Genomic DNA, 27,570 nt, shown 5'->3' with positions numbered 1-27,570 from the left:
TGCTTCTTAGTCTCATGTTTAACTCCAGTAGAACAGCATGCTAATATAGCTTTATTGCTAATAAAAATATATTGTTGCAAAAGTTAACAGCTTCAGATAACAAGGGTGAGAGGGGGCAGTGTATCTCCCTCTTCTATGCAGTTACAGAAATATAGCCTGCCTTTTTAAACTTGTATTGTAAATGATGGAAATATTATATTCCCTCCAAAAATCTTCACACATGACAAATAATATCCTGTAAACCAGTGTTATAAAGTTTAAATTAAAAGGCTTTCTTGCAGCTAAAGTCAATAGGTGCTAACTTCCAACAAATGTAAAGTAGCATATTTCTGATAGTCTTTAAGTAAGTGGAATAAGGGAAATTGACACAATTCATGAGGATCTTTCGACCATTTTAAAGACAAAGGGTAAAGGTTTATGTAAAAAGAGGTAGTTTAATTCCTGGTACAAAACTAAAAACTTATAAAGATGTTTGTTAAATTTACATAAATTTTGTAAATAAAGAAATCTATATGCATGGTCCTTTTGAGTGGTGTTTTACAAGTTTATTTGTTAAAGCTGGTTTCATGGCATTTACAGTTTTCTTTCCTAACTTTAAAAAAAAAATTGATGTGGGAGAAATAGCAATCTTATCTCCGCTAAAAAGTGTTATGTTTTACGCAAGTTGGTTTTTCTTTTAAGTTAGCCTGTGTATGTTTTGTATAAAGTGTGTACATCTAAAGCTTTCTTACAGTGTACAAGTAAGATGATTTTACAGCAGTTTTCCTTTAGGCAAAACTTTGAAAAGCAAGTTAACACTTTTTAAAAGACTGGTGTATTTCTACAAAAACTTACATTATGTTATGTACAGTCTTTGTCTTTTTATCATTTATTTAAAGAGATGCATTTTTTAAACTGATAGTGGTCGAAAGCCACACCTCTTGGGACATTATGATTTGTTCAGAAAAATACAATTCTATTATGTTTTGAAAGTGTAGCTTCTGATGGCTTGTCCAAGGCTGACTGTTCTGGAATTACTGGGATTTGACTAGTAACAGCTGCAGTGGTGAGCTGCTTGTCTCTTTTCTCTGCTCTTTGGCCAGTGACCCAGGCTTTCTTCCTTTCCTGGAGTTTTAAAACATTCTCTGCAGCCTCTGAGTTAATTTTCTCTTTCTGTGACAATTTGAAATGCTTTTGCTGGTTGTCAGTTCTACAGTCTCTCTCATTGTGTGTCTTGTTTGACCCCACCCCACGTTCTTGTCTCAAATGTTCTGTAACTAATATTTATTTCAAAAGACAATTATTTTTCAGATTTTATTTCAAAACTACTTGAATTCATAAAATGTTATTTTTCTTTCTAAAGACCTCATAACATTTCTGTCTTATCACATTATTCCTCTGTTTAAAAAACTTTATTTCAAATGTGTAAAAGGCCTGGTTTCTTCTGAAAAAAATTCTCTTTTCTTCTAACCTTTAAAATGTCTCTAAATGTGAAAAAACCCACATACAAGCACTCCTAATGCTCCCCATAAAAAAATTAAATATTTCAAATAGGCTACTGCACCAAAAGTGTACATGTCCAAAACTGAGATCAGAGGGTGGAATAAACCAAAATGTGGGCCTGGAAACTTGTCAATATGTATATGGTGAAAAAAGGTATGGAGGTCTTCACTACTTCTACCAATAGCTGATATTAATAAAGAACCTGTCAATGAAGATCCCCCAGCACATGATGCACTTTAAATCCAGGATGGCTTCACTCACCACTGTGATGGGAAACAGCCAATGGCATAGCTGCAATGGTTCAGGTGGTGCAGGTGCACCAGGGCCCATGAGGTTATGGGGGCCCATCAGATGGAGTGTCACTCCAGCACTCCACCTGGTGCACGGGGTTGCAATGCCACTCACTCAAATGTGGCCCTCTCACCTCCATCAGATGGTGGGGAGGCTGGGCCAAATTTGAGTGACATTGCGACTGAGCATGCAGGGGTCACAGCACCACTGAGGTTTGGCCTGCCTGCCCCTCCATCATGACAGAGGAGGGGGCTGGGCCAAACCTGAGTGGTGCAGCAGTTCCATGGACTAGGTTGCAACACCACTCTCTCAAATTTGGCCCACACTGTGTGAGTATAGGGTAGGCAATAGGCATGAATGGAGCAGCTGGGATCAGGAGGAGCTGCCTGTGCCTGGGATGAGAGTAGAGAGCTGAGCCAGGGGTGCTGGTAAGCAGCTAGGATGGTCCAGGAGTGGGAGGAGAGGGACAAGAGGCAGGATAAGAAAGCCCCAGTGAGCCACGGGTTCGTATTCCCCAGACAGGGAGGGGAGAAGTGGGGGCAGAAGGCTGCTAGGGACAGGGAGTGTCTGGGAGGGGAATGGGGAGTAGGGTTGCCAGGTGTCCAGTTTTTGACTGGAACGCCTGGTTGAAAAGGGACCCTGGTGCATAGGCATCAACTTTCTCTGGCACTGATGGGTGCCTGCCCCCCCGCCCCTTTCCCCGCCCCTGGCCCCTCCCCAACTCCACCCCATCCTCGCCCCTGGCCCTGACCCCATTCCAACCCCATCCTCAAAGTCCCCACCCTAACTCTGCCCCCTCTCCCTGCTCCTATTGGATCCCTTCCCCAAATCCCTGCCCCGGCCCCAGCTCTTCCCCCAGCGCAGCCACGTTCCCCCTCCTCCCCCGGCCCCTGCCCCGAATCAGCTGTTTCACAGCGCAAGCACTGGGAGGAAAGGGGGAGAAGCAGGACAGGACAGCGCACTGGGGGAGGAGGTGGATGCGGGGGTGAAGGTGAGCTGGAGCAGGGGGGTGGGATGAGGCCATGGGGAGTTACCAGTGGGTCCACCAATTTTTTCGGTGGATGCTCCAGCCCCAGACCACCCACGGAGTTGGTGCCTATGGCCCGGAGGCTCCAGTCAGCACCACCAACCGGGCCATTAAAAGTCCAGTCGGCAGGGTTGTGGAGCGAAGGCAGGCTAGTCCCTACCTGCCCTGGCACGGCACTGTGCCCCAGAAATGAGGGGGGGGGCTCCCCACTCCCGTTGGCCAATGGTAGCTGCAGCGGCAGTGCCTGGGGGTGAGAGCAGCATGCAGAGCCGTCCGGCGCCCCTCTGCACAGGAGCCAGACCTGCTGGCCACTTCCAGGGCGCAGCGTGGTGCCAGGCCAGGCAGGGCGCCTCGCCACATGCCAGGCCAGGCAAGCCTACGCCCCGGCAAGCCTGCGCCCCAACCCAGTGACATGAGTGAACCCCCCAGGGAGAGGGAATGCAGAGAGCGGGGGCGGGGCCTGGAGAAGGGGCGGGGCTAGGATGTTGGGGGCGGGCCGGGAAAGGGGTGGGGCGGGGAAGGCTCAGGGGGTTTTTGTGGGGCCCGGCGGCAGCGGACTGGGGCGCGAGGGAGGCGGCCCCGGCAGCGCTGGACGCCGCGCGCTGAGCCTGCCCCTGCCCGGGCCCCGCCTCCGCCTCCGCCTCCCGGGCCCCACCGCCCGCGCACCGCCGGGCTGCGGCGGAGCCTCCGCAGCGCGATGATGGCGACGCGGGTGTGCGAGAGCCCGGCGCTGCGGCGACTGCTGCGGGGACCCTGCCTGGCCCTGAGCGGAGCCCGGTGAGCCCCGGCTCCCCTGCGGCCGCGACCCCGGCATCGCCCCTCTCAACCGGGTCCCCGACGCGTCCGTCCGCGGAGTCCCGGACCCCCTGCGCCCCGACGCGTCCGTCCCCTGGGTCCTCGTCACCCCCGGCCCCTGCGCCCCGCCGCGTCCGTCCCCTGGGTCCTCGTCACCCCCGGCCCCTGCGCCCCGACGCGTCCATCCGCGGAGTCCTGTACCCCCATCACCCCGGCGCCCCCGACGTGTCTGTCCCCTGGGCCCCGTCCCCTGCGCCCTGACGTGTCCAGCCCCCGGGTCCCTGTCCCCTCTACCCTGATGTGTCCATCCCCTGTGTCCCTGGTCCCCTGCGCCCCAATGCATCCATCCCCTGGGCCCCTGGCCCCTCCGGCCCCTGCACCCCGACGTGTCCGTCCGCGGAGTCCTGTACCCCCATCACCCCTGCGCCCTGACGCGTCCTTTCCCTGGGCCCTCGTCCCCTGCGCCCTGACGCGTCCGTCCCCTGGGCTCCCGTCACCTCCAGCTCCTGTGCCCTGATGTTTGTCTATGGAGTCCCGTAACCCCATCACTTCTGTGCCCTGACACATCCAGCCCCTAGGCCCTGACGTGTCCATCCCCGGTGCCCCTGTACCACAATCACCTCCAGCCCCAATGTGCCCATCCCCTCTTCACCATACACCCATTACCCCAGGCCCCTGTCCCCCAATGCGTCCATCCCCTGCGCCTCCATTACCCCAGGACCGTCCTCCAACGTGTCCATCCCCTGCCCCCATCACCTTCGGTTCCTGTGCCCCAACCATCCCTAGGGCCCTGTATCCTTATTATCTCAGGCCCCTGTGCCCCAAAGTGTTCATCCCATGCACCCTCATACCCTCATTACCCCAGGCCTTTGCTCCCAAAGCGTCCGTCTCCTGTTCCCACATGCCCCATTATGTTTGGCCTCTGCCCCCCAAAGTGTCCATCCTCTCCATCCCTGTCCCTCATACCCCCATTGCTTCTGGCCCCTGTGCCACCCCTTCCAGTGCCCTCCATCTGTGTCCCTTTCCACCCATCACCTCTGCCAAGGGCCTCTGCACATCTGGGACACTGTGTGCTCCCCATCATCCCCTTACCCCTCCCTTCATTAGGGCCACTGTGGGCCCTTTTGTCACCTCTCCCCATGTCATCATCTCCCTCCCTCTTATCCCCTCCCGGCATGGACCTCTGCACCCCTATTGTCTCTCCCTTCCATCACTGTCACTTTTGCTCTTGGCTTGGGAGCCTTATTCTCTGGTTACCGTAGGCACTTTAGTGTCTGAGTTTGCAAAATCCCCACCCTAAGTTTGGCAAGGGAATTGGGGGGTTGAGGGCAGCTGTTTGAATGTCTGGGGAAGGGCAGGCGCAAGGCTTGAAAGGCCAACAATTAGCTGCAAGTGGTCCCTTCTCCAATGCTCAGGCAGCCACGGTTGGGCCCAGAAGGCAGGGCAGGGCATGCCATGCCATGCCATGTGCTCTTGTCCCAGGGTACTGTATTGTTAGGAGAGAGAATGAATCCACTTCCGTGAGTTTTGTACGACTGAGGGGAGCAGGAGAGATGGGGGCACCCCTAGGAGCTGACTTGCAATCACGGGGGGTCATTTACCAAGGGACCTGATTCTGCCCTCCAAGTCTGGAGTAATTGCACTGAGCTCAAAGGAGTAAGAGGAGAAAGGCCTGCAACCCCAAGATCCTAACCTGGGCATAACAGATCTGCAGCAGAATAGAGCCCCCAGGTTGATGGCAAACAATCCTGCCCATCCAGCCCGATTTCAAAGCTCTTTGTAACAATGATGTGCCAAGGGACTGATGGGCAACTCAGGCCCCCGGGGGGGTCACTCCCGGCTGCTCTGGATTATTAGGATTCGGAGGATGGAAGGATGCAGGGGGCCCAGTGAAGGTTTGAAACGTTCAGGAAGCATCTGGCAGGCTTGTTTGAAGCCAGGAGGAGGGTTGTTTATCTTTCTCTCTGTTGTTAATGCGTTACTAGAGATTGTAGCATTGGGCAAAGGTCTTGCCAGGCACAAATTGTGGATGTTGTATCTCTGCTGATTTTCATGGGAGGGACAGAGCTGGGGAGATGGATCTGTATCTGCATCAGTACACCATGGCAATACTACTCTGGCACCTCCAGGATGTTTCCAGCCCTTATGGTTGTGAAGATCAGGGCCACCCAGAGAGGGGGACAAGTGGGGCAATTTGCCCTGGGCCCTGCAGGGGCCTCCACAGTGGGGTCCTTCACTCACTCTGGGGGCCCTAGAAAACTCTCGTGGGGCCCTGGCCCCGGAGCTTCTTTCATTTCAGGTCTTCGGCGGCGGGAGGTCCTTCCGCTCTGGGACCCACCGCGAAAGTGCCAGGTCTTCCGCAGCAGTTCGCAGACCCCAAGCCCCCTAATTCTCTGGATGGCCCTGGTAAAGATGACTTTCCAAAGATGTCCTGATGCAGCACTGTCTTCCTGAGTCTGCAGCCAGCCTGCAACAATAGCTCTGAGAGAAAGATGCTTCCTTGGTCGTTAGTACTGAAGCCCAACAACACTATAAATGTCGCTGTCACTACTGCACTGTTGATTTGTTTTACCAGTGATGAATTGCTGGGATTAGAGGCAGACTTTGAGAGGAGTGTCGCTGTCCCACCTGTGTGCACCTTTCACCCCCTTGTGATTTCAGCCCTGGACACAGCCTCTTACTTTGCACGTGCAGGTGAAGAGTTTGGAGAGGCCACCTCTAGAAGGTCTTGGACCGAAGGTGGCGCATCCTGCGTTAGTGGGGCTTAAACAGGAGGCAGCCTGACAAGGGTCCCTGGCACAGGCTTCTGTACGCTGTGCCACATTTAAACCCTGCTCCTTTTCCTGAAGAGCCACAGATTGGACAGGCACCCAAACCGTGTCTGCAGGGCCTCTGCTGGCAGACTCTGAAAAGGAGCTGCACAGCCAAGCCCATGCACTGCAGTGCTGTGCATTCCCCTTGGCTGGGATGCCGCCCTTCCTCTTGGCTCTGGGGAGCGGAGTTCTGAAACTCTGGGGTGTTCTTTAATCCCTGTTCTTTGGTATTAGGACCTCAGTTGTTAATTACCAAGGATTCCTTGAAGAAATGTTGCTTCCTGTGTTTTACATGCAAGTATTTTTGAGCCTGTGGCAGTCAATGTGTGCCTATTTTTGGTTGATAAAATGTGCTTGTCCTCCTCTCTAAGCAAGTGGATCCAATTAAAACCCCCGGACTAATGCAGCAAGCTGCCTCAGTGGCACATCTCCCCTTGAACAGAGCCCAGAACCCTGCCCCCTCTGGCAAAACCTTGTGTTGACAAATAGGCCAGCGTGCCCTGAAGGTGCTGCACTAGCCAGCCTGATCCAGTGGGGGTGGGGGATTCGAATTCCTGAACGCCTGGGGGAGAGCAGTTTGGAGGAGGGGTCTGTGTTGCTCACTGCCTGTGCCCTGCGCTCTGATCCCCTGAGGATTTAGGTGTTCTCAGAGGGCTGGTTCCTTACACAGGTAACAAGACTAGTTCAGTTAGGTGGCTGTGTTACGGATTTTCTTCCTCATCTGGCCTTGTTCAGTTACCTGCTCCTGGCTACTGGGACATTGCTCCTGGCAGAGTGTAAGTCAGTCCTCCAGGACCTCTTTCTGGGCAGGGACTTCAGACCGCTAGGGAACCCAGCAGTGCATGGCAGATACCTCCTGTTGCTGTTGACAGCCTGTGGGTGCCAGAGAGAGAGGACCTGACTGCAGCCCTGTATTCACTCCCTCCTACGCCTCGGCCCATCTCTGCCTTTGCTGACCTCTGCGCCTTCTTCCAGGGGATACTCCAGGGACAGCGAGGGCAGCTGGTTCCGCTCACTCTTTGTCCACAAAGTGGATCCCCGAACGGATGCTCATTCCACACTCTTGTCGAAGAAAGAAACCAGCAACCTGTACAAGATCCAGTGTGAGCTGCCCCTCTCCTTGTCCTTCCCTTGGCTCCAGGCCACTGCAATCTACACGCCAGCATCAGGGAGGGCGGTCAGTGTTCGGGGGTAGCCTTGTCATTTGTGGGGCTCCTACCTGCTGGCGGTGGATCTGGAGGCCCCCCCCCATGCCAATCCTGCTGGGGGAGTGCCTCCATCTCCACTCCTCCCCCTACCCCTCCCTGGGCCATGCAGTGAGCTGCAGGGCCCCAAGCAGATGTTTACTTTTTGTGTGCTTAAAGCTGGCCCTGCGTGGGTGTGGAGGCTCGTCTGCCCTCTGAGTTGGGGACAGTAGGAGAGGGGAATCTGATTGGCAAATCACCCAGCTGGCCGGGGATGGGCCTGCCAGGAGGTTAATAACCTTCTCGGGGATACAGCACTTGGGTGCACGCGCAGACAGGGTTCTGCTCACGCACCTCGCTGCCCTGCATGCCCCTGCTGTCCAGTCCTGCCCATCTCCCCGATGTGCCCTGCAGCGCCCCCTGCTGTTCGCTTCCTGGTGTTCTTGAAGCTGAGACTGGCAGTCGTGCCATGTCAGAGGCTGGTTCCTGGTCTCCAGTGCCTGACCCTGCTGTGCATTAGAACCAGGGTTGTGCAGAGAATCATGGTGTGGGGCAGGAGGGAGTTGGGGTACGTGAAAGCAGTGTTACTGCTCGGAGAGTGAGAGCTGCATGGAGGCCAGATGCCCGCATGTCACTTTGCGCAGCCCAGGAAGATGGCTGGCTGCTCTTAGCCCTGCCCTTGTGTTCCCTGCGGCTTGAGGCTGAATTTCTGCCCTGCTGACGTGACTTTTCCTGTCTGTTTCCTTGCTGCAGTTCACAATGTGAAGCCCGAATGCCTGGACGCTTACAACAGCCTGACGTGAGTGTCGCCCCCACCCGCACCTCTGCAGTGACGGGAGCCTGTGGGGCAACAGGTTCTAGCGGGGTTGACTGTTGGAGTTGTTCCTTGTACGGGCCCCTGTGTAGGGAGGAGCAGGGCTTTGTGGGTAAGGCACAGGACTGGGAGTCAGGACTCCTGGGTTCTGTGTGACCTTAGGCAAATCACTTCCCCTTTCTGTGCCTCAATTTCCCTGTCTGTAAAATAGGGGAAGGGATTCTGACTCACCCCTCGCTGTGCTGCAGGGTCTCACTCCTATGTGTTTCCAAAGTGTTTTGAGACCCTCAGCAGGCTGATGTGAGAGCCTCAGCTCTGCCTCTAAGCTTCCTTCTGCAGCTCCCTGTTCATTCCCCAGCCACTGCTCCTGCTCCCCCTTCTGTCCCATCTTTCTTCCCTGTCCCGTGAAACCCAGGTTCACAGACTCTGAATTGTCCCTAGCCTCTGTTTGGGATGATCACTGGATGATTTCCTGCTCCGTTCATTCCCTCTGGGGCACCTGGCATTGGCCACTGTCAGAAGGCAGGGTCCTGGGCTAGAAGGACCTTTCAGTCTGACCCAGTCTGGCCGTTCTTATGTCCTATGAGGCCAGTGCATCCCTCCTGCTGTCTCCAGGGCCTTGGCTTTCAGTATTGCTCAAGGAAGCATGAGTGTGTCAGCTTGAGTTGACTCACTATGTTGCACATGGTGCAGCTCATCCCTTGCAACCAGCACTTTGCTCCAGTTCATGCCCAAGACATTCCGTGTTGGGTTGGAAGGGTGAGTTGGGCGGGCATGGGTGGAGTCTTGGCCAGGACCAGCCCGTTACCCCCTGTAAGGGGTGGGGGGAGTGTTTAGTCACTGCCAGAGCCCTGTGTTCTCTCACACTGACCCCAGGCCCCAGCCTGCACTGGTATCTCTGCCTTGGAGTGTCAGCTGGTGCAGCCCCCCATTAGCTGGAGGGGTGAGGAGAGATTTCAACCTTTCCCACTGCCAGCTTCAGGTCTCTGCCTCCTGCTTCCCCATCTGCCTGGTCCCTCATAGCCTGGGCAGCAGGAGGAAGGACCTTAAATGCAGCTCTTCTGCAGGGCAGTCCGAGCCACCCATAGGCATTTCCCCGTGACCCTTCTGCATCCTCTGCAGGGAGGAGGTGCTGCCCAAGCTGCACTCAGACACCGATTACCCTTGTGACCTGGTTGGGAACTGGAACACGTGGTACGGAGAGCAGGACCAGGCAGGTGAGCAGGTGGCTGCTGGGCAGGACTCGTGGGCTCATGATGTGGGCATTGCACAGCCTTTGGTGGCCCAAGGTGCAGCCTGAAAGGTTGCAGGAAGCAGGCAGCTCAGGAAACGTGTTCCCTGTCCTACCAAGGGCTGGGCTCATTGACTCGGGATGCGGGATGGAGACCTGAACTATTCATTGCCCAGAGCTGGCCTCAGATGCACAGCCTGTACTTCTCTCTGTGGCTGTCCTGCCTTCTGGTGGAAACAGACTGAAATGCAAGTGAGAGGGGGGTTCAAATTAAACCAGGGGTCTCAAACTCCCGGCTCGTGGGCCACTGCGGCCTGAGAACCTCCCCAATGTGGCCTGTGGGGCTCCAGCAGTTTTGGGGCAGGGTCTCTCCCTTGGCCCGCCTGCCGCCCCTGGGCACTCCCCCCACCCCACATCCCCTGGGCGATTTACATGGCCCGAGGCCCTACTCACCACTAGCAGCGCAGCGGAGCTAAAAGGCTTCTGCCTGCTCGCTCCAGGGGCTGCCGGGCCCTCCCTGTGGCCCAGGAGTGGGGCTGTGCCTCCACACGCTGCCCCCGCCTCCAGCACCCCGGCAGCCAATAGGACGCTGCAGGGGCGGTGCCTGGGGCAGCAGTGCGTGGAGGCCCCCCAGCCTGCCCCGCCTTGGAGCTCAAGCTAAGCGCTGCACCCCCGACCCCCTCCCAGAGCCTGTACCCCCCCCCCCCGCCCCCATATAGGTACCTAGTGAGAGAAAAGCCACACTTGAAGATGGTCAAACATACCCTAGGCCCCAGTCCTGCCCAGATGCACGTGGTCAGTGTGACATGCTGTACCTTGGGGGAGCACCTCGCCCTGTAACCCTCCCTATTCCTTATGTGTATATATATTGTGATATTGCAGGTAAAGCAGGCCATGTGAGGTATCAGGATCTGCTGAAAGTAACTGTTTTATCTACATATGTATGTCATTAGTGCTCGTGTACTGCCAGGCTCTATCTTGAGCAGACGCTGTCAGTCATGTCAAATCATATGGGTGGTTTTCTGATGTGAGCAAACTCGCATTTTGGTCCAGCTCACTTATTGTCACTTGGGACTTGAACCTAGGTCTCTGGCTGTAAAGAAGGAGAAGCTAACCCAGCACCCCCTCTCCACAGCTCCCATCAGCCCCTCTTGTGCCTGGGGTCGATAGCACAGATGAACTCAGAAAAAACAAAGCAAAGTCATGCAGAAAATTCTCCTTGCCCAGCATGGGGTAGCGAATCAGTGATGGGCCAAGGAGGGTGAAATTGGCAGCAAAGGTCAGGGCTGCAGCACTACTCCACACTAGCCCAGAAAGGAGGCCTAGCTGTGGAGAGAGAGCCATGAGTTGTGGTGTGTATGTACTGACTTCCTTCGATCCTGCTGGGCAGGTCACCTGGCTCTGGCCTGGCCGCCTCTGCCCTTGGCTGAGACAGGGTGGAGTTTGCAAGACAGGGGGAATTAGCCCTGGAGCATGGGGCAGCTTGGGTGGAGTGCTTGGGTCCCTGGACAGTCGCTGACCACTCGTGTTCGCATCACAAGGACTCCCAGCCAGGCCTGACTCTCTCGTTGCAGTGCACCTCTGGCGTTTCTCCGGCGGGTACCCGGCACTCATGGACTGTATGAACAAACTGAAACAGAACAAGGTATCGCACACTTCACCATAGCTCCTCCTAAGCATAATTCCACCTCAGCTCTGTCGTACGCCCCCCCAAGGCGCTGCATATGCACTGACCCCATGTCAGGTGATTGCAGTCTCCCTGCCATGTGCACCATGCCCCTCCTCCAGCCGGCAGCCCTCTGCATCCCCTTCTTCCCCATGCAGGTGCTCCAGGCAGTTTGCCCCCCGAGCCCCTGGGCACAGTGGAACCCTGGTGCGTCATCGCTGGGATTCGTGCTCCCAGCCCCTGGGGGCAGCGGCATCCCTCAGCTGTTGTTCTTTGCAGGAGTACCTGGAGTTCCGCAAGGAGAGAAGTACGATGCTGCTGTCTCGCAGGAACCAGTTACTCCTGGAATTCAGTTTCTGGAATGAGCCTTTGCCCCGAGTCGGGCCCAACCTCTACGAGCTGAGAACGTACAAGCTAAAGGTAAATTGCTCCTTCCGGAGCCTCGTGGGGGAGCAGCGACCATTACTGGGCTAAGGACAGTAGAGCAATGAAGCAGCACGGCCTTTAGACCTGTCCACAGGCAGGTCCCTTGCTCAGAGCAGGGTTCTGGGAACCCCAAACCCTGGGAACTAATCCTTGTCTTCCAGACAGTTTCAGGAACTAAATCAATGGGGGACACTGCTCCTCCATCTGATAAATGACTGGTACAGACAAGAATGTTTTCCCTCAAAGCGCCTTCAAGGACCCCCACATATGCAACAGCAATAGTCTAGAGCAGTGGTTCTTAACCTGTACTGCAGCCTGCACCCTTTTGGTGCTCAGAATATGTTCTCGCACCCTTTAGCAAAAATCGTTGAAGTAGGTCAGTTCTTTAAATCTAGGTATATCATAACTATAGAACGAAAGAGATCGAATTATATATTTTAATTTCACAGTAAAATTAAGAATACTTGAAAAATTACACACTTTTTTAAAGTTCACCGGCTCAGTGACTCTTCTGCTGTTGCTTTTGTTCAATGATGTTCGAGAAACGAGGAACTTCTTTTTGAAATAGCCACATGCATGTTATCACTTGCATTTAGGTGGTTTCTGGCCTTTGTTTTGATGTGTAAGAGTGATGAAAATCCTATCTCACACAAGTGTGTAGTCGCAAATGGCACAAGGATCTCCAGCTCTGTCTTCGCCAGTTGTGGAAACAGTGCTAGTTGAGCACATCAGATGTGTTGAGTTCATTTAAGTGTATGAATACATCTGCCATGTACTCTAGGCAAAGGATGAACTCTCTATTTTCGAAGTCATCAACTAAATTACTGCTTTGGTTACAAAGAAACTGACTTATTTCTTCGTGCATTTCAAAAATACGAGTAAGCATTCCGCCACGGGAAAGCCACCTCACTTCTGTATGGAAAAGGAGGACAGTGTGCTCAGCACCAATTTCGTCACAAAAAGCACAGACAAGGCGATGATTTAGAGCACATCCTGGATGAAGTTTCCTGTGCTCACCACAGTAGACAAAGTATCCTTCAATCTTGTAGGCAAAGTCTTCGCGGCAGGTGCATGACAGTGCAACATACAATGTGTGATCGTGATATGAGGTACTTCTTTCTTTACATAGGCAACAAATCCTGAATTTTTTCATAGCATGGCAGGGGCACCATTGGTGTAAATTGATCCACACATGTCAGGCGTTATCTTGTGCTTCAAAAAGAGGGCTGATGAGATTGACCCATCGATTCCTTTTGTAGTTAGTTGCAGTGGTTCACAGAACAAGAATTCTTCTAAGATTTCTTTCTCTTCTACGTACCATACCTGCTGAAAGGGCATCTTGCATCCCCAGGGGGTGTGTGCACCCCAGGTTAAGAACCACTGGTCTAGAGCACAGGGTGAGGAGCTAAGTGGGCCCACCTGGCTCAGACCATTTGATCTGCTATCCTGGTCTGGCAGTGGCCTGTGCCTGATGTTTTGGGGGAGTGAGCACCTCAGTTAATACAGCTAGTCAGCTCTGCCCTACCATACAGGGTGGGTGATGGTGTGGGATTCCTGTCTGGCCCAGGTGGGCAAGCAGAGCCTGAGAATGACCTTGATCCCCAGCTTACAGAGGATAAATGCAGTCGTGACATGGTTTTAATTCCTTCTCTTTCTTTCCAGCCAGGGACCATGATCGAGTGGGGGAATAACTGGTAAGCATTGAACCTTCAAGCCTCTTTGTATTCCTGACTAGCAATCCTAGTGCTGTGCAGAGTGGGAACAGAGCCCAGCCGTGCAGGGGTCTCTGGCTGGACAGGGATCCATAAATGATCTGGAAAAAGGTGAACTGTGAGGTGGCAGATGATACAAAACTATTTAAGATAGTTAAGTCCCACGCAGACTGTGAAGAGTTACAAAAGAATCTCTCAAAACTGGGTGACTGGGCAACAAAATGGCAGATGAAATTCAGTGTTGACGAATGCAAAGTAATGCACATTGGAAAACATAATCCCAGCTATACATATAAAATGATGGAGTATGAATTAGCTGTTACCACTCAAGAAAGAGATCTTGGAGTCGTGGATAGTTCCCTGAAAACATCCACTCAGTGTGCAGCGACAGTCAAGCCAACAGAATGTTGGGCATCATTAAGAACGGGATAGATAATAAGACGGAAATATCAGATTGCCTCCATATAAACCCATGGTACATCCACATCTTGAATACTGAATGCAGATCTGGTCACCCCATCTCAAAAAAAATTTATTGGAATTGGAAAAGGTTCAGAAAAGGGCAACACAAGTGATTAGGGGTATGGAACAGCTTCTGTAAAAGGAGAGATTAATAAGACTGAGACTTTTCAGCCTAGAAAAGACAAGTAAGAGGAGATATGCTAGAGGTCTATAAAATCATGGCTGATGTGGAGAAAGTAAATAAGGAAGTGTTATTTACTTCTTACAACACAAGAACTAGGAGTCACCAAATGAAATTAATAGGCACAGGTTTAAAACAAACAAAAGGAAGTATTTTTTCACACAACACACAGTCAACCTGTGGAACTCTTTGCCAAAGGGTGTTGTAAAAGCCAAGACCTAACAGGGTTCAAAAAAGAATTAGATTAATTCATGGAGGATAGGTCCAGGCTGGGCGGGGATGGTGTCCCTAGCCTCTGTTTGTCAGAAGCTGGGAGTGAGCGACCGGGAATGGATCATTTGACGATTACCTATTCTATTCATTCCCTCTGGGGCACCTGGCACTGGCCACTGTCATTGGACTGGATACTGGGCTAAATGGACTTTTGGTCTGACCCAGTACGGCCATTCTTATGTAGTGCCAGTCCATCCAGCTTTAACTGAAATCTCACCTCTCTGGAACTGCCCCTTGAATGCCATGAGCTCCATAAGCGAGGCCCAAAGCAGAGCAGCCAGCACCTTGCATCACCGTATGCAGAAGGAGACCACATTAAGCGCTTGTGTTGGGAATGTGAGCAGCAGGATGCTGGGAGTTGGAGCACTAGGCTCAGAGTCAGAAGACCCAAGTTCTAGTCCTGTTGATGCTGTACGTTATTTGTGATGTGGTAGAACCCAAAGGCAGCTCCAAATAGGGAGCAGGACCCCATTGTACTAAAACATCCCTGCCCCAAGATGTCACAGTCTGGCATGTGATAGGAGCCGTAGTGACTCACTCAAGGTCACATAATAAGCTGCTGAGTGACCTTGGACAAGTTACTTCATCTCTCCATGCTTCAGTTTCCCCAGCAGGGAGCTGTACCCGCTTTGTATACGTGCTCTGAGGTCATTTTCCCTCAATTCTTTCCTTTCCCCTGCACCAAGCTTTCCTTTCACCTCTTTGCTCAATGCTGGATGCTTCTCCAGCTGAGGCAGTGGCCTTCCATGGGTAACATCCGCTCACGGTTCTGTGGCCGAGAACACAGACCACAGTATAGTTGGACCCAAACAGTACTGAAGATCAGAGTAATTGCAAGGCCAGTCCAGCTAAACACCTGAGTAACCCAGTTGACTTCAGGATTGCCTAGTGGTTAAAGCACTGGGAGTCAGGAGAGCTGGGTCCATTTCCTACCTTTGTCACAGACTCTCTGCATGACCTTGGGCCAGACACTTAACATCTGTGGGCCTCAGTTTCCCCATCTGTAATGTGGAGACAATGCTTCCTCCCTACCTCGGCTGGGTATTAGGAAAAGACCCTTTCTGGGGCAGGGAGTATTTCTTACTATGTGTTCATACAGCGCCTAGCCCAACGGAGGCCTGGATCTCAGCTGGAGATTCTAGAAGCCACTGTAATATAGCTACAAAGAACTTACAAGGCCCCTTGCCCCTATGGTGATGGTCCCATTGTGGGTAGCTGACACAAGGGAAGGCTGCAGGATTGGGCCAATAGTGGGAGGTGAGTGGCTGCATTGTACGATCTCAACTATTGTTGCAATGTGGAAATGGACTCTAGTAGCGTATAAAGGGGGTCTGCATTGGGCAAAAGCGGTCTGGTCTTTTCATGCCAGCATTGGCCATGTCTTAATTACATGTATCCAAAATAACATACAAGCATCTCTAATACCAAGGTGGGGGCTGCTATTGTATTGAAGTTATGGCATGCATAAGGCTCTGGCTAGATGCTTATATTGTTCTTGTCACCCTTGTAGCATCTGAGCACCACCCACTCATTAATGGATTTTATCCCCACCCCCAGATAGGGGGGGTATTAGCCCCATCATACAGGATCTTAGGTGCAGGCTAGAAGATGTGACTTGCCCAAAGTCTGTGATGGAGCCAGGTATTGAACTCAGGTCTGCTGAGACTTAGGCCACGTCCAGACTAGGGTATTAAAATCGATTTTAGATACGCAACTTCAGCTACGTGAATAACGTAGCTGAAGTCGAATTTCTAAAATCGAGGTACTCACCCGTCCAGACGGCGCGGCATCGATGTCCGCAGCTCTCCGTGTCGATTCCGGAACTCCGTTCGGGTTGATGGAGTTCCGGAATCGATGTAAGTGCGCTCGGGGATCGATACATCGCGTCCAGACTAGACGCGATATATCGATCCCCGAGCAATCGATTTTAACCCGCCGATGCCGCGGGTTAGTCTGGACGTGGGCTTAGTTCAGACAAGTCCCCTGTCTGTTGGGCCATCCTTCCGCCTGAATCTCAGTTGAACTTTCACTACTTTCTTTGCTCTGTTTTCTCACTCTCTTGCTGTTAATTTCTTCCTCTTAGCTGGAGGAACCAGGTAAAGCCTGGCCTGTTCTGACTGCATGTACAACACACTACATACATGAGAATGGTGCCCTTTAGTGCCAGGCCTACGGCGACAAGAACAGCCTGCTACTTCTTCCCTGTGGATGTTGTTTCTCCTGTAGTTCTAAGGGTTGAGGCCTGTGTGTCTTGTGCTGATGTCTTCTAGTTCAAGCCCTGCTGCTGACTATGGCAATATCCATATGACCACGTCTTATTGCACATGGGTGATTTCGGGTATGTTTGGCTAGCCAGTAGCCTGGGATCATTAAAGGAGACTTGCATAGCAGGAGGTTGGATAATTAGGCTTCTATGGAAACTTCAAAATGCCTCTGGTAATGCCGGTTGCATCCCAGAGCAATACCACCTAATTGCTTCTCTCCTCCTATGTCTTTGCTAGGGCTCGAGCCATTAAATACCGTCAGAAAAACCAGGAAGCCGTGGGTGGGTTCTTCTCCCAGATTGGAGAGCTCTATGTCGTTCATCACCTCTGGGGTAGGTGGCTTTCCTTTTCCTTGAGTATTTATTAGCCATTGTCTGGCATGAGCTTCAGCTGGTGAGTAACTTTGCTCTGCCAGCACCTCAGCACAAGGGTCCTGCTTTTGCGAGGATGCATCCTAGAGCATGAAATGCCCATGTGCCCTCTCTTGCCACTTAATCAACTTCTGACCCTGGCCGTTCCGAAAGGGAGATTTAGTTTGATTGCTGGGCCCTAAATTTGTTCCCTTATCCCCTCCCCCAACACCCTCCTAACACATACACGCCATCACCAACACCTGTTTTCACCCTCACGCCTGCTTTCAGAGGCTGGTCCTTATTGCACTGCTGAAAGCATTGTAAGATGGTTTATTATCACCAAGTGCCTTTAAAGCTGCTCCTGCCCCATCAGTTACATTTTGTATCTCCTGAATTGTACCTAGCACTGAGAGCTGGGCAGAGAGCAGGGATTCCATTTCAGGGCGGGGTGTGAGGTTTTATTCCTGTTCCAAACACCCCGCAGTATTTCTCAGTTCTGATATTGAATTACCGGAGCACATAGGAGCAGGAACCCGTTGTGCTAGGCATGGTACAAATGCAGAACAAAAAGACACATTCTCCACCCAGCCATACTGGGAGCCCCAGCTCTGGGGCAGTCCACCTGGTGAGCTGATGGGGAGCCAGGGACCTGACAGCCCTGCCAACCCAGGCTCCTGAGGAACTGGGAATCTGAACTCTCTGGGTGTGTCTACATTGCAATTAACACCCCCCACCCCGGGCTGGCTTGTGTCAGCTGACTTGCAGGGCTGCAAAAACTGCAGTGTAAACATTCAGGCTTGGACTGGAGCCCAGGCTCTGAGATCCTCGTCCCGGGCTCCTTCTTGAGCCTGAACGTCTACACCACAATTTTACAGCCCCATAGCCTGAGTCAGCTGACATGGGCCACCTGGAGGTGATTAACTGCAGTGTAGACCTACCTACCCCCAGGCTCTGGGCTTTCTATCAGTCCTCCAGGCTGGCAGGAAAGCAGACAGGTTTGCAATGGCAGGCAGGGTTCCATCAGGTTCATTCTGGTTTTTGGTGGAATTCCACCAAAATCAACACAGTCCCGCAAAACATGTCCAAATTCTAAGGAAAAAATGTTTCATCCAAAATTTTCCTACTAGGTCTAGTTACCGCTGCTGCTTGGCAACCATAGCCCAAGTGACTAGGGCAGATGCATGTGAGTTTTAAAATAGGAACATTGTACGTTTCCTTTGTGCCTGTCATCAGGAAGGATCCCTGTGTGTTTTGCAAACTGCTTCCAAAGGGAGGGCCAACAAAATGCAGCCAACTCTGGGGTGGAACATGGTAGCTTGGTTTAATGATGCTTGGCAGCATACACAACACTTTAGGACAAGGAGTGAAAATAACTCCGTATCCAGTTGAGAGGGTAGGGAAGAGAGTGCTGTTACTCACACGGAAATCTGATGGAAAGAGACTGGGGAGAACCCCTAGCTCCTGCAAAAAAGCAATCAGCTGAGATGGCCATGAACCACTTCTGAGCAGCCTGCAAAGTGTCTGTGGCCAGCCTGCCACTGCTGCATCTCTTCTCCAGTGCAAGAGCACCCATGTGAAATGGGTTTGGTGGGTCTCAGCCCAATTCGAAGTGGACAGTTATCCTCATCACAAAACCCACCATTAACACTGGCACCGATTGGCACCTTTGGTAGGATTGAATTGGTCCTGGAGAGTGAACCTCCCACTGCTTTCATGTACACAACCCTCCTATCAGAGACCCTCCTCCCAGCCTCCCACCCATAGCATTAAAGCACACCATGGAGACACACCAAGACTTAGACTGGGCTGCTCCCTTTTGCCTGGATTTCTTGCTAAGCTGCTGCTGGCAGCAAACACTAGACATCAGCAAATGTGGGGGATACCCCCACCTCCACACCTGTCATTTTCTTCTTTCAGCCTACAAGGACCTACAGTCTCGAGAGGAGACAAGGAATGCTGCCTGGAGGAAGCGAGGCTGGGATGAGAATGTGTACTATACAGGTGAGTGCTTCTCTGGAGTGGCTGCTGCTGTGAACTCTAATCCTCATGTTCCAGGGCCGAAGCCAGTTGTGAGCTGTGGTCAGGAAGAAAAGCCCCCTATGATATAGTGTTGCCTAGTGAGGGATTATATGCTTTCCTATGAAGTAGTATTGGCTGCTCACAGCCAGAAAGAGGATACTGGAGCAGCTGGACTATGTGCCTTCTGTTGTGGCACACTCTATCTCCTCTATAGCCAGTACTCCACCGTTACTCTTTTTCAGCGTGCCTCCTGGGAGGGGCTGAAATCAGAGTAAATGAGATCTCTCCTATAATCAGTGCCCTGCAGTGCCTCCTGCTGGTAGAATGGAGTGGCATGGAGCTCCTCGGGGGCCAAAGCTGAGGCAGAGTTTACAGCTCCCTCTGCCCAGGGCTCCCATGCATAGTGATGTTTGTTCCTTTTGCTTTGCAGTCCCCCTGGTTCGGAACATGGAGTCTCGGATCATGATCCCCCTGAAGATCTCCCCCCTCCAGTGAGATCCCTCCAGCGCAGGAGTCGGCGGACAGACAGGAGTGAGACTCACTGGGGTTTCTCTGCATTTCCCCCGAAGGAGTCTGTCCCCTTTTCTGTCTCTCTCAGTTCGAGGCCATGCTCCTAGCCCAGGTGCTTCCGTATTCCCAGTCTGCTCAGCTCTGTCGGGAGCACCAGTGGGAGATGGATGAAGTAGGCTGAACCAGCACAAGGCTGCACATGGTTTCCTATCTCTGGGTCCCCAGCTCTATATGAATGGGCCATGGAGACTGAACTCCCCTTTGCCCTAACACTGTTCTGGGGAGGCCGCTGGGGACCGAGAGACATGACCATAGAGCACAGGATAGCTGAGCTATGCCCCTGTGGTGAGCTTAATACAGACACCAAGCTAGCTAGACCAGTGCTCACTGCTGTCTGGGTGCCGAGACAATGTTCAGGCATCTGAAGTTTTAAGCCCCGCTCCCCTGCATGCCGTTCCTCCCAGCACTGAGGAGTGACTGCTGCTGGTCTCCTTTCCAGCATGCCACTGGGAGGGACCCTTCATCATGCCTGGTTGTGTCGGTTACCATGAATGTTAGCACATGGCTAGCCTGGTGTAGGGGAGAACTCCGCCTTCCTCGCCCGGGTTGGAATTCCAGTTCCTGATATGGCGTCCTGTTCCCAATGAATCTTGGCACTACCTGTATCCTTGGGAACAGGAAGTCCTGCCTGCTGATGGAACCAGACTGTATCACCCCACCAGACTCCCTTTGCAGGGAGGTGTATGCTGGAAAGTGGATGTGGAGCCCTGCATGTCCTTTCATGTAATGGCTCCCAGATCCAGTTAACTGACCTTACAAGCCCAAAGGCTTTTATCTGCCCACTCCTGACCTGACACCGTGGCACTGGGAAGGTCTGATATACAGGGTGGTGTATCCTGGTGGCTTTGGTGGGAGCGGAGGGCATACAACAGCAGGCAGGATTGAGCCCTTAGTTCAGAAGCTGCAAATGAAGCAGAGTCCTTCTCCCCTTTCCATTATCCCTGTGAATAATTAGAGTTTAGCTAACACTAGAAGCCACCTTCCAGAGCTGCGTTGGCTCAGCTGACGTGAAAAGTACAAGCTGGGCTTTGTCAACATCTGCATCTTTTCTGCTGTGGCAAAAATAGTACATGCAGCAGCGGTAGCAGTAGCTGTGTAGCCAGGACTTCTGCTGCCCCGGGGTCTAGTGCTGTTCAGATCGATTTAAGAGCCATGAGCTCTTTCCATGCTACAGCTTCTGTGAATAGAGGGTCCATTTGTCCCAGCACGTATACAGCCCCAAGGAGCAGATACATGAAGTGAGGTGCCAGTTTTAATCACTTTTCTTACATCTTAAGGCCCAGTCTTGCAATCCAATCCATGCACCAATGCAGAATGCCCTTGACTTCAATGGGTCTCCCTGCTAAATGCAATCTGATTGGAGGTTTGGGCCCATAGGGTTTAGAGAGGAGCCATGTCTCTCTCTTGAAGACTTCGGTTCCTTCCTTGTGTGTGCAGCCATCAGTCACAGGGCTGTTTGTACCTATCCCCAGCATGGAGGAAAGCGAGAAGAGAGGTGGTCATCAATCTACACGGGCCTTTCTGACAGAGGTCAATTCCTCTTGTGCATTATTTATCTTAATTATGACTAATGGCTATGTGGCAAGCAACAAAAAAGATCTGTTTTGTGTGTGAAGCATTTTCTATGCGGGGGCTTGTGTGTGTCTGATTGCAAATGTAACTAAATATTTCCTATGCTAGCCTTGGTCTCTCTCATTGTGTGGAGTGCAACGCAACCTGATGTGGGATGGGATCTTTGAGCAGGCGTCTTCTCCAACTTGCTCTACAGCCATAGTACGTAAAGCAGGCTGTAAAGTCCAAACTTGCCCCCTCCTGGGAGGTTGCTGATTTTTGTTAGTAAAGCCATAATATCTGCTCAGATTTTCTTCCTAGACTTGTCTGTTCCTAGGGTTCTTCTCTCAGGACTGCCTAGGTCCTTTGTCCCCAAGAGAGCCACTCCCACCTCTCTCATGTCCAAGCGGGGCAATGAGCCACCTGCCTTGGAGAGTCAACAGAAACCACTTAATTTTTTCTCAGCAGAATGAGCCCCGCTGGTTTGTTCAAGGTACAAACTATCCCAAAGCATGCTGAGAACCGTGTAAGGTAGTGATGAGTACCTGGTGCACTGTTGTATAGTCATTGTATGGATACTCTATAGCTTTCAGGCATAAGGCCATTTAAACAGGATTGAGATGCACAAGGAAGAGAAGATTAGTAGACATGAGAAGGCAGGATGACAGAGACTTTTTAGATGGCAGCGGCTCTGAAGGGGTTTTGTACCATCTGTGGTGAGGTTACAGGAGATGAGACGATGGAAAAGGCACCAAGTACCCCTGTCCTAATAAGAGGGCTAGTGCTGCCTCAGCGACCTTAGGGTGCTGAGCAGAGGTTGGCACTATGCAGAGAAAGGATCTCAAGACAGTTCTGCTTTGAGAGTTATGTTCTCATAAGGTCAGAGTCAATCAGCCCCTTTATGTGAGGCTGTAGAGAAATCCACTGAGGTTCAAAGACAGAGCTAAATGTGCAGGAGTGTGACAGGTATATGGGATGTCATATCACTGCTAATGTGTAGGGTGACCATCTGCATATCCAGTATGTGCTTCTTCATGTTCCTTGTGCAACTCTCCTCTTCCATCCAAGGCTCTCAAAGAGTCTTACTGATGTTGATAAATGAAGCCTTGCAGCCGTAAGGAGGCATTAGCCCCATTTTACTGAGAGGGAAACCAAGGTACAGAGAGGGGAAATGTTGTGCAGTGTGTCAGCAGCAGAGTCAAGAATAGAAGCCAGATCCTGTGCTTCCCTGCCCTATGCTTAAGCCAGGTGACTGGCCTCCTGCCCTGGTGATCTTTCCTCTCCCTAATCAACCTAAGGCCCCATTTGTCTTGTCAAAACCTATTCTGCTAGGGGACTTCTTTACAAGCCAGTAGCCCCATGCCATGATTAGTGTTGTGGAGAAGCCAAGACAGCAGCATTTTTTAGCTGTGGCAATGGAAATGAGGTTAGAAACCAGTGTGGTCCTGTCTGTGCTGTGAGAGTGAGCTGTGTTAGAACTGCCCTGGGGATCAGAGAAGAATCATAGAAATTAGGATTGGAAGAGATCTCAGGAGGTCATCTAGTCCAGCCACCTGCTCAAAGCAGGACCAATCTCCAACTAAATCATCCCAGCCAGGGCTTTGTCAAGCTGGCCTTAAAACTTCTAAGGATGGAGATTCCACCACCTCCCTAGGTAACCCATTCCAGTGCTTCACCACCCTCCTAGTGAAATAGTGGTTCCTAATATTCAAGCTAGACCTCCCCCACTGAAACTTGAGACCCTTGTTCTGTCATCTGCCACCACTGAGAATAGCCTAGCTCCATCCTCTTTGGAAACCCCCACTTCAGGTAGTTGAAGGCTATCAAATCCCCCCTCACTCTTCTCTTCTGTAGACTAAATAAGCCCAATTCCCTCAGCCTCTCCTCATAAATCATGTGCCCCAGCTCCCTAATCCTTTTCGTTGCCCTCAGCTGGACTCTCTAATTTGTCCACATTCCTTCTGTATTTGGGGGCCCAGAACTGGATGCAATACTCCAGTTGTGGCCTCACCAGTACTGAATATAGAGGGGAATAATCACTTCCCTCAATCTGCTGCCAATGCTCCTATTAATGCAGCCTAATACGCTGTTGGCCATCTTTGCAACAAGGGCACACTGCTGACTCACCTCCAGCTTCTCGTTCACTGTTCTCATCCTCTTGTAAGCCGGTTCCCATGGTGCTGGGAACAATGGGCAGGAGCATAGGGGCTATCTCTGCCTGCTGGGGAGGAAGAAGCAGTTATTGTATTGTGGTCTGGTTCTCAACCCGTGGCTACATGCGGCCCGATTAGCACACACCAGCAGCCCAGCTGTGCGCTAAGAAAAAAAATCAAAATGTTGGGTCTGGCAGGAAGTGGGGCTGGCTGATGGGGAAACAGCATCAGGCAACCTTGCTGGAGTGCTCCTGCCAGCAGCTGTCTGGTGAGTGGATCTCTGGGGAGGTTTGTGGGGGAGCTCTGGGCAGTGAGGGGCTGGGGTGGGGGGCGCTGAGTAGCAAAGGTGCATGAACTATAAGGTTTTCAGGGGTGCTGCAGCACCCTCAGGTTTTACGTGGGACTCCAGTCCTGGTCCTGTACCCGGGGTCCTGGCTGCCAACCCTGGCCCTGGGGCTCTGCTTCTGGCCCTGCTCTGTGGAGAGGTCTCTGGCATGGGTGCTGGAACAATTTTTATAGTGGGAGGGCTGAGAGCCAATGAACCAAACTGTAAACACTGACCTGTGGGGGAGATAGCTTAGCGGTTTGCACATTGGCCTGCTAAACCCAGGGTTATGAGTTCAATCCTTGAAGGGACCATTTAGGGAGGTTGGGGATTGGTCCTGCTTTGAGCAAGGGGGTTGGATTAGATACTCCTGAGGTCCCTTGCAACCCTGATATTCTATGAATATGATGGTGTGACAATAGTGGAACTGTTCTTAATGTTTCCTCTGAATATTGTGTGGGTGCCTCAGTTTCTCCAATGCATTAAAAGTATCCAGTGTGTATAAATGGCTGACAATCTGTCTCCTAGCAACAAATGGCCAGGGCCCTTTTCCCCTTGCAAGGGAATAGCTAAAGGTAAACAAAGAGATCAAGTGACCTCCTAGGCCAGGAAAGAGACAAAGGCCAGAAAGGAGGAGCTGGAGGGGGTTTCAGTTTGGAACAGGCTGGGGACAGGAAGTGAGAGCAGACAGGGTTGTTTGGCTCACTTGGCACCCAAATGGACCCAGCTGAGGGATCCTGTACTTACAAGCTCTGTTTTGGACTGTGTTTCTGTCATCTAATAAACCTCTGTGTTACTGGCTGGCTGAGAGTCACGTCTGACTGCGAAGTGGGGATGCAGGACCCGATGGCTTCCCCAGGACCCCGCTGGGGTGGACTCGCTGTGGGAAGCGCACGGAGGGGCAGAGGATGCTGAATGCTCCAAGAAGAGACCCAGGAGGTGAAGCCGTGTGAGCTTCTTGCCCTGGGGACAGTCTGCTCCAGGGGGGAGGGGGCTCCCCAAAGTGCTGACCGGCTTTGTGGGGAGCAGTTCCAGAGCATCGCCCAGGGACTCCATGACAGATGGAAATCACGTCAAGCCAGGGGTGCTCTTTAGGTGTGGGGTGCTGGGCATAGCCTGGAGTCTGTGGGGCGTTTTAGCAGGAGGGGGTGCTGTGGGTTTCAACCTGTGGCCCATTTTACATATTGTGGGCCACATATGCAGCCCACAACGATCAATAGGTTAGGAACCACTGCTCTAACCCGTGCTATTGCCAGCCTGTCAGACGTCAGTGGGGGTGCAGACCCTTCTCCAGCCTGATGGGGACTGGGCAGTGTGGGCTGGGGGGCGGGGGCTAACCAGCCAGAACCCCCCCCCCCAATGGCCCTGGGACCTCAGCAAGTCTGATTCCTCTTGCCAAGCGCTGCCCAACTGAGCCCCGATACCATGTCCCATCCCGCAACTCCCACCCCCTCCTTGAACCCTCCGTGTGGGGCAGAGCCGCCCTTGGGGCACTCAGCTGCCTGGCCCCCAGCTGCCCCATAAGCACAGAGCAGATGAGGGGAGATGCCCCCACATGCCGCAGATGAGGGGCAGCAACTCGGGATCTCTGGGCCCCCACAGGGGACTTGGCCCCCCCCCAAGTGTCAGGGTGGGCTGTGGGTGGAGGGATCTGTCCAGCCCTGTCCTTCCTGCAGCTCCGCGAAGGGCCCCCCGAGGGCGCTATAGCTCGGCGGACGCTCTAGCCCTCGCTGACCGAGGACTCGTCTCCTCCTGCCTCGGCGCTTCCGCTGGGAGTCTGGAGGTGGCGGGTCGGGAGCGCGGTGAGCGACCGGGGCGGGCGGGAGGGACGCGCTCGGAGCGCGGCGGGGCCCCTGGGGCCGGGCGGGGCGGGGAGCTCGGTGGGGCCGCTCGGGATGGATGGGGGGGCCCCGCGGGGCGGGGGCTGCGTGTGACGGGGTTTCTCTCTCCAGGTGCCGGGGGGCGCGATGTGTTTTGGGACCGGGCCCCTTAGGACAGTGTTGGGGCCCTGCTCCGGGGGGGCTGTTCTCGCTGCCCCTTCCCCAGCCGTCGGAAGGAGGCTCCGTGTGCGGATTGCTGTTTTGGCCGCGGATGGGGGGTGCTGGCTGAGCGAACCCCCAAGAGCAGAGACAAGGAATGGGGTGAGGGGCTGGTTCTCACTCCCATCCCCTCTGCTGACGGTGATTTTATCTGCAGTCCCCACGCGTGTGCTGAGTTCTTCGTGGGACAGATAGAAAGACAAGGACCCGGAAGAGCTAACCGTGCCATTTTACTTGTGATGTGCCCCAGCACTGGGGGAACAGACCTCTCCCAGAGGTGAGGTCAAGCAGCTGGGTTGAGTTTGGTTACATCTGGGGCTGTTCCTTGCGGGCAGTGAGACAGAGGGATTTGAATGAGGCCAGGGACTGGCTTGCCAAAGCAAAGGGCGTTCATGTATAAGGCATGGCATGGAAAACAATATAGAGATGACTGTGGGGAAAAGCAGACAAACAAATGAGGCATTGACACATCCTTGGGGGTGGGGATATGATGAGGCTAGGTGGGTTAAGCAGATGAGGCAGAGTGCTAGAGGGCCTCAGAAGTGAGCAGGGGAGGTTTGACCGTGAAATGGGGAGGCAGTGAAAGGACTCAGCGATGAGTTGTAGTGACTAGGATAGGGAGGGAGGGGTTGGATTACCCTCCCACTGGTGTACTAGTGCTCTGACAGTAGCTCCAGTTTGTTCCAAAGGAACTGAGGAAGTCCCCTTTGGAGACAAGCTATTTTTGTATTCCTCTCCTGCTCCAGAGCCTGTGAAATAAGAAATGTCGTCTGATTCGAGCAAGAAGAGGAAACCCAAGGTCATCCGCACCGACGGGGCCCCGCAGGAGAGCAAGCGGAGCAGGGCTGACCCTGACCAGGTAGGGAGGGTGGGGCGATTGTAAGCCTGTGCAATTCTGCATGCAGATCAGACGCCTGTAGGGCTGCAGGAGCACAAGAGTCTGTCCTTCAGCTCATGGCTTTGTTCTAAAAGCTCTTGACATCAGAAAAATATCACCCCCCCCCCCCCGTGTGTGTGTACGCTGTATTATAAGGATGAGCTTTTCAAAAGCGCTCAGGGTTGGCCTTACGCTACTCTTACTGAAGTCAATGGGAATTTTAGCAACAATCGCCAGTAGCAATTGCCAGCGTCCTGAGAAAAAATGGTTTATGACCATGGGAGCCAGAGTTTGCACCTTGTGCTCTCTGAGCAATTTTCTTGCTGTGTCACAAGTTTGTACTGGCTCCCAAAAAGATCTTGGGGTGTTTTAAGAGGCCCTGAAAAGATTGAGGGGGGATTGGTGTGGGTGGCAACTAAACTGGAGCCTAGTGCTAACGAACTGTCTTCCATCCTGGCTGATATTAAAAGAACTTTACTCACTGCTCTTTTTCCTCTCTTGATTGTCAAAGTACGTGGGATTGGAACCAATACTGATCTCTGGTGACAGTGTAAGAGACACTCCTAGCTCGCTAGACTTTGAGATCCCTGGTGGAGTTTGCCACACCAGCAATTAGTCAGATCTTCTCAGGATGCATAAAGCTGCTTTAAACTTGGAATGGAGGGAGTGTGGATTTGAAAGACTCAGGGGTGAGGCTTTTCAGAAGAGGGCCGAGGGAGTGTTAAGTGCTGCTCTGTACTTCTGGCTCTTTGCAGGATGTGAAGTATTACAGTGAAGAGGCGGAGGTGGAACTCCGAGATCCCAGCAAAGACTATGAACTCTACAAGCAAACCTGCCAGGAACTTCAGAGGCTCATGGCAGAAATCCAGGATCTGAAGAGCAAAGGCAGCAAAGACAGTGTAAGAAGAAGCCCCTAGAGTTGTTTCCCCTGAGCATTTTTAAATACCTTTCTGCTGCTCCAGGAAAGCAGTGGGTTTGAAATCCACATGGCACCCTAGCAAGATGCACAAAGGGGGAAGGCACTTATTACAGTCTCAGCAAAACCAGATAACATCAGAGGAC

General features: G+C 52.6%; 2 protein-coding genes across 5 annotated transcripts in view; both read left to right on the top strand.

Moving 5' to 3' along the window:
- Positions 1-3,475: 3,475 nt before the first annotated feature.
- On the top strand, positions 3,476-22,684 carry NIPSNAP1 (nipsnap homolog 1). Its single transcript, XM_030582432.1, has 10 exons — positions 3,476-3,577; positions 7,384-7,511; positions 8,346-8,391; positions 9,529-9,623; positions 11,212-11,282; positions 11,583-11,723; positions 13,392-13,423; positions 16,859-16,953; positions 18,892-18,975; positions 19,424-22,684. The coding sequence occupies exons 1-10, from the start codon at positions 3,498-3,500 to the stop codon at positions 19,486-19,488; spliced, it is 837 nt and encodes a 278-aa protein (XP_030438292.1). The 5' UTR covers positions 3,476-3,497; the 3' UTR covers positions 19,489-22,684.
- Positions 22,685-25,313: 2,629 nt separating this feature from the next.
- THOC5 (THO complex 5) overlaps positions 25,314-27,570 on the top strand; it is a 28,736-nt gene continuing 26,479 nt past the window's right edge. The window contains exons 1-4 of one of the 4 annotated variants that reach the window (XM_030582428.1): positions 25,325-25,394; positions 25,789-25,908; positions 26,380-26,490; positions 27,264-27,407. In XM_030582428.1, the coding sequence (XP_030438288.1) occupies positions 26,395-26,490; positions 27,264-27,407 (240 nt within the window). In that variant the 5' untranslated portion in view covers positions 25,325-25,394; positions 25,789-25,908; positions 26,380-26,394. Of the gene's footprint in view, positions 25,395-25,540; positions 25,909-26,379; positions 26,491-27,263; positions 27,408-27,570 lie in introns of those variants that run through there. The other 3 variants (XM_030582429.1, XM_030582430.1, XM_030582431.1) reach the window with 3 other exon arrangements.

The sequence above is a fragment of the Gopherus evgoodei genome, chromosome 13 (genome assembly GCF_007399415.2).
Source record: "Gopherus evgoodei ecotype Sinaloan lineage chromosome 13, rGopEvg1_v1.p, whole genome shotgun sequence".
Taxonomy (NCBI): domain Eukaryota; kingdom Metazoa; phylum Chordata; order Testudines; family Testudinidae; genus Gopherus; species Gopherus evgoodei.
Note: the sequence above shows the minus strand (reverse complement) of the source record. Positions and strands in the feature narration are given on the sequence as shown.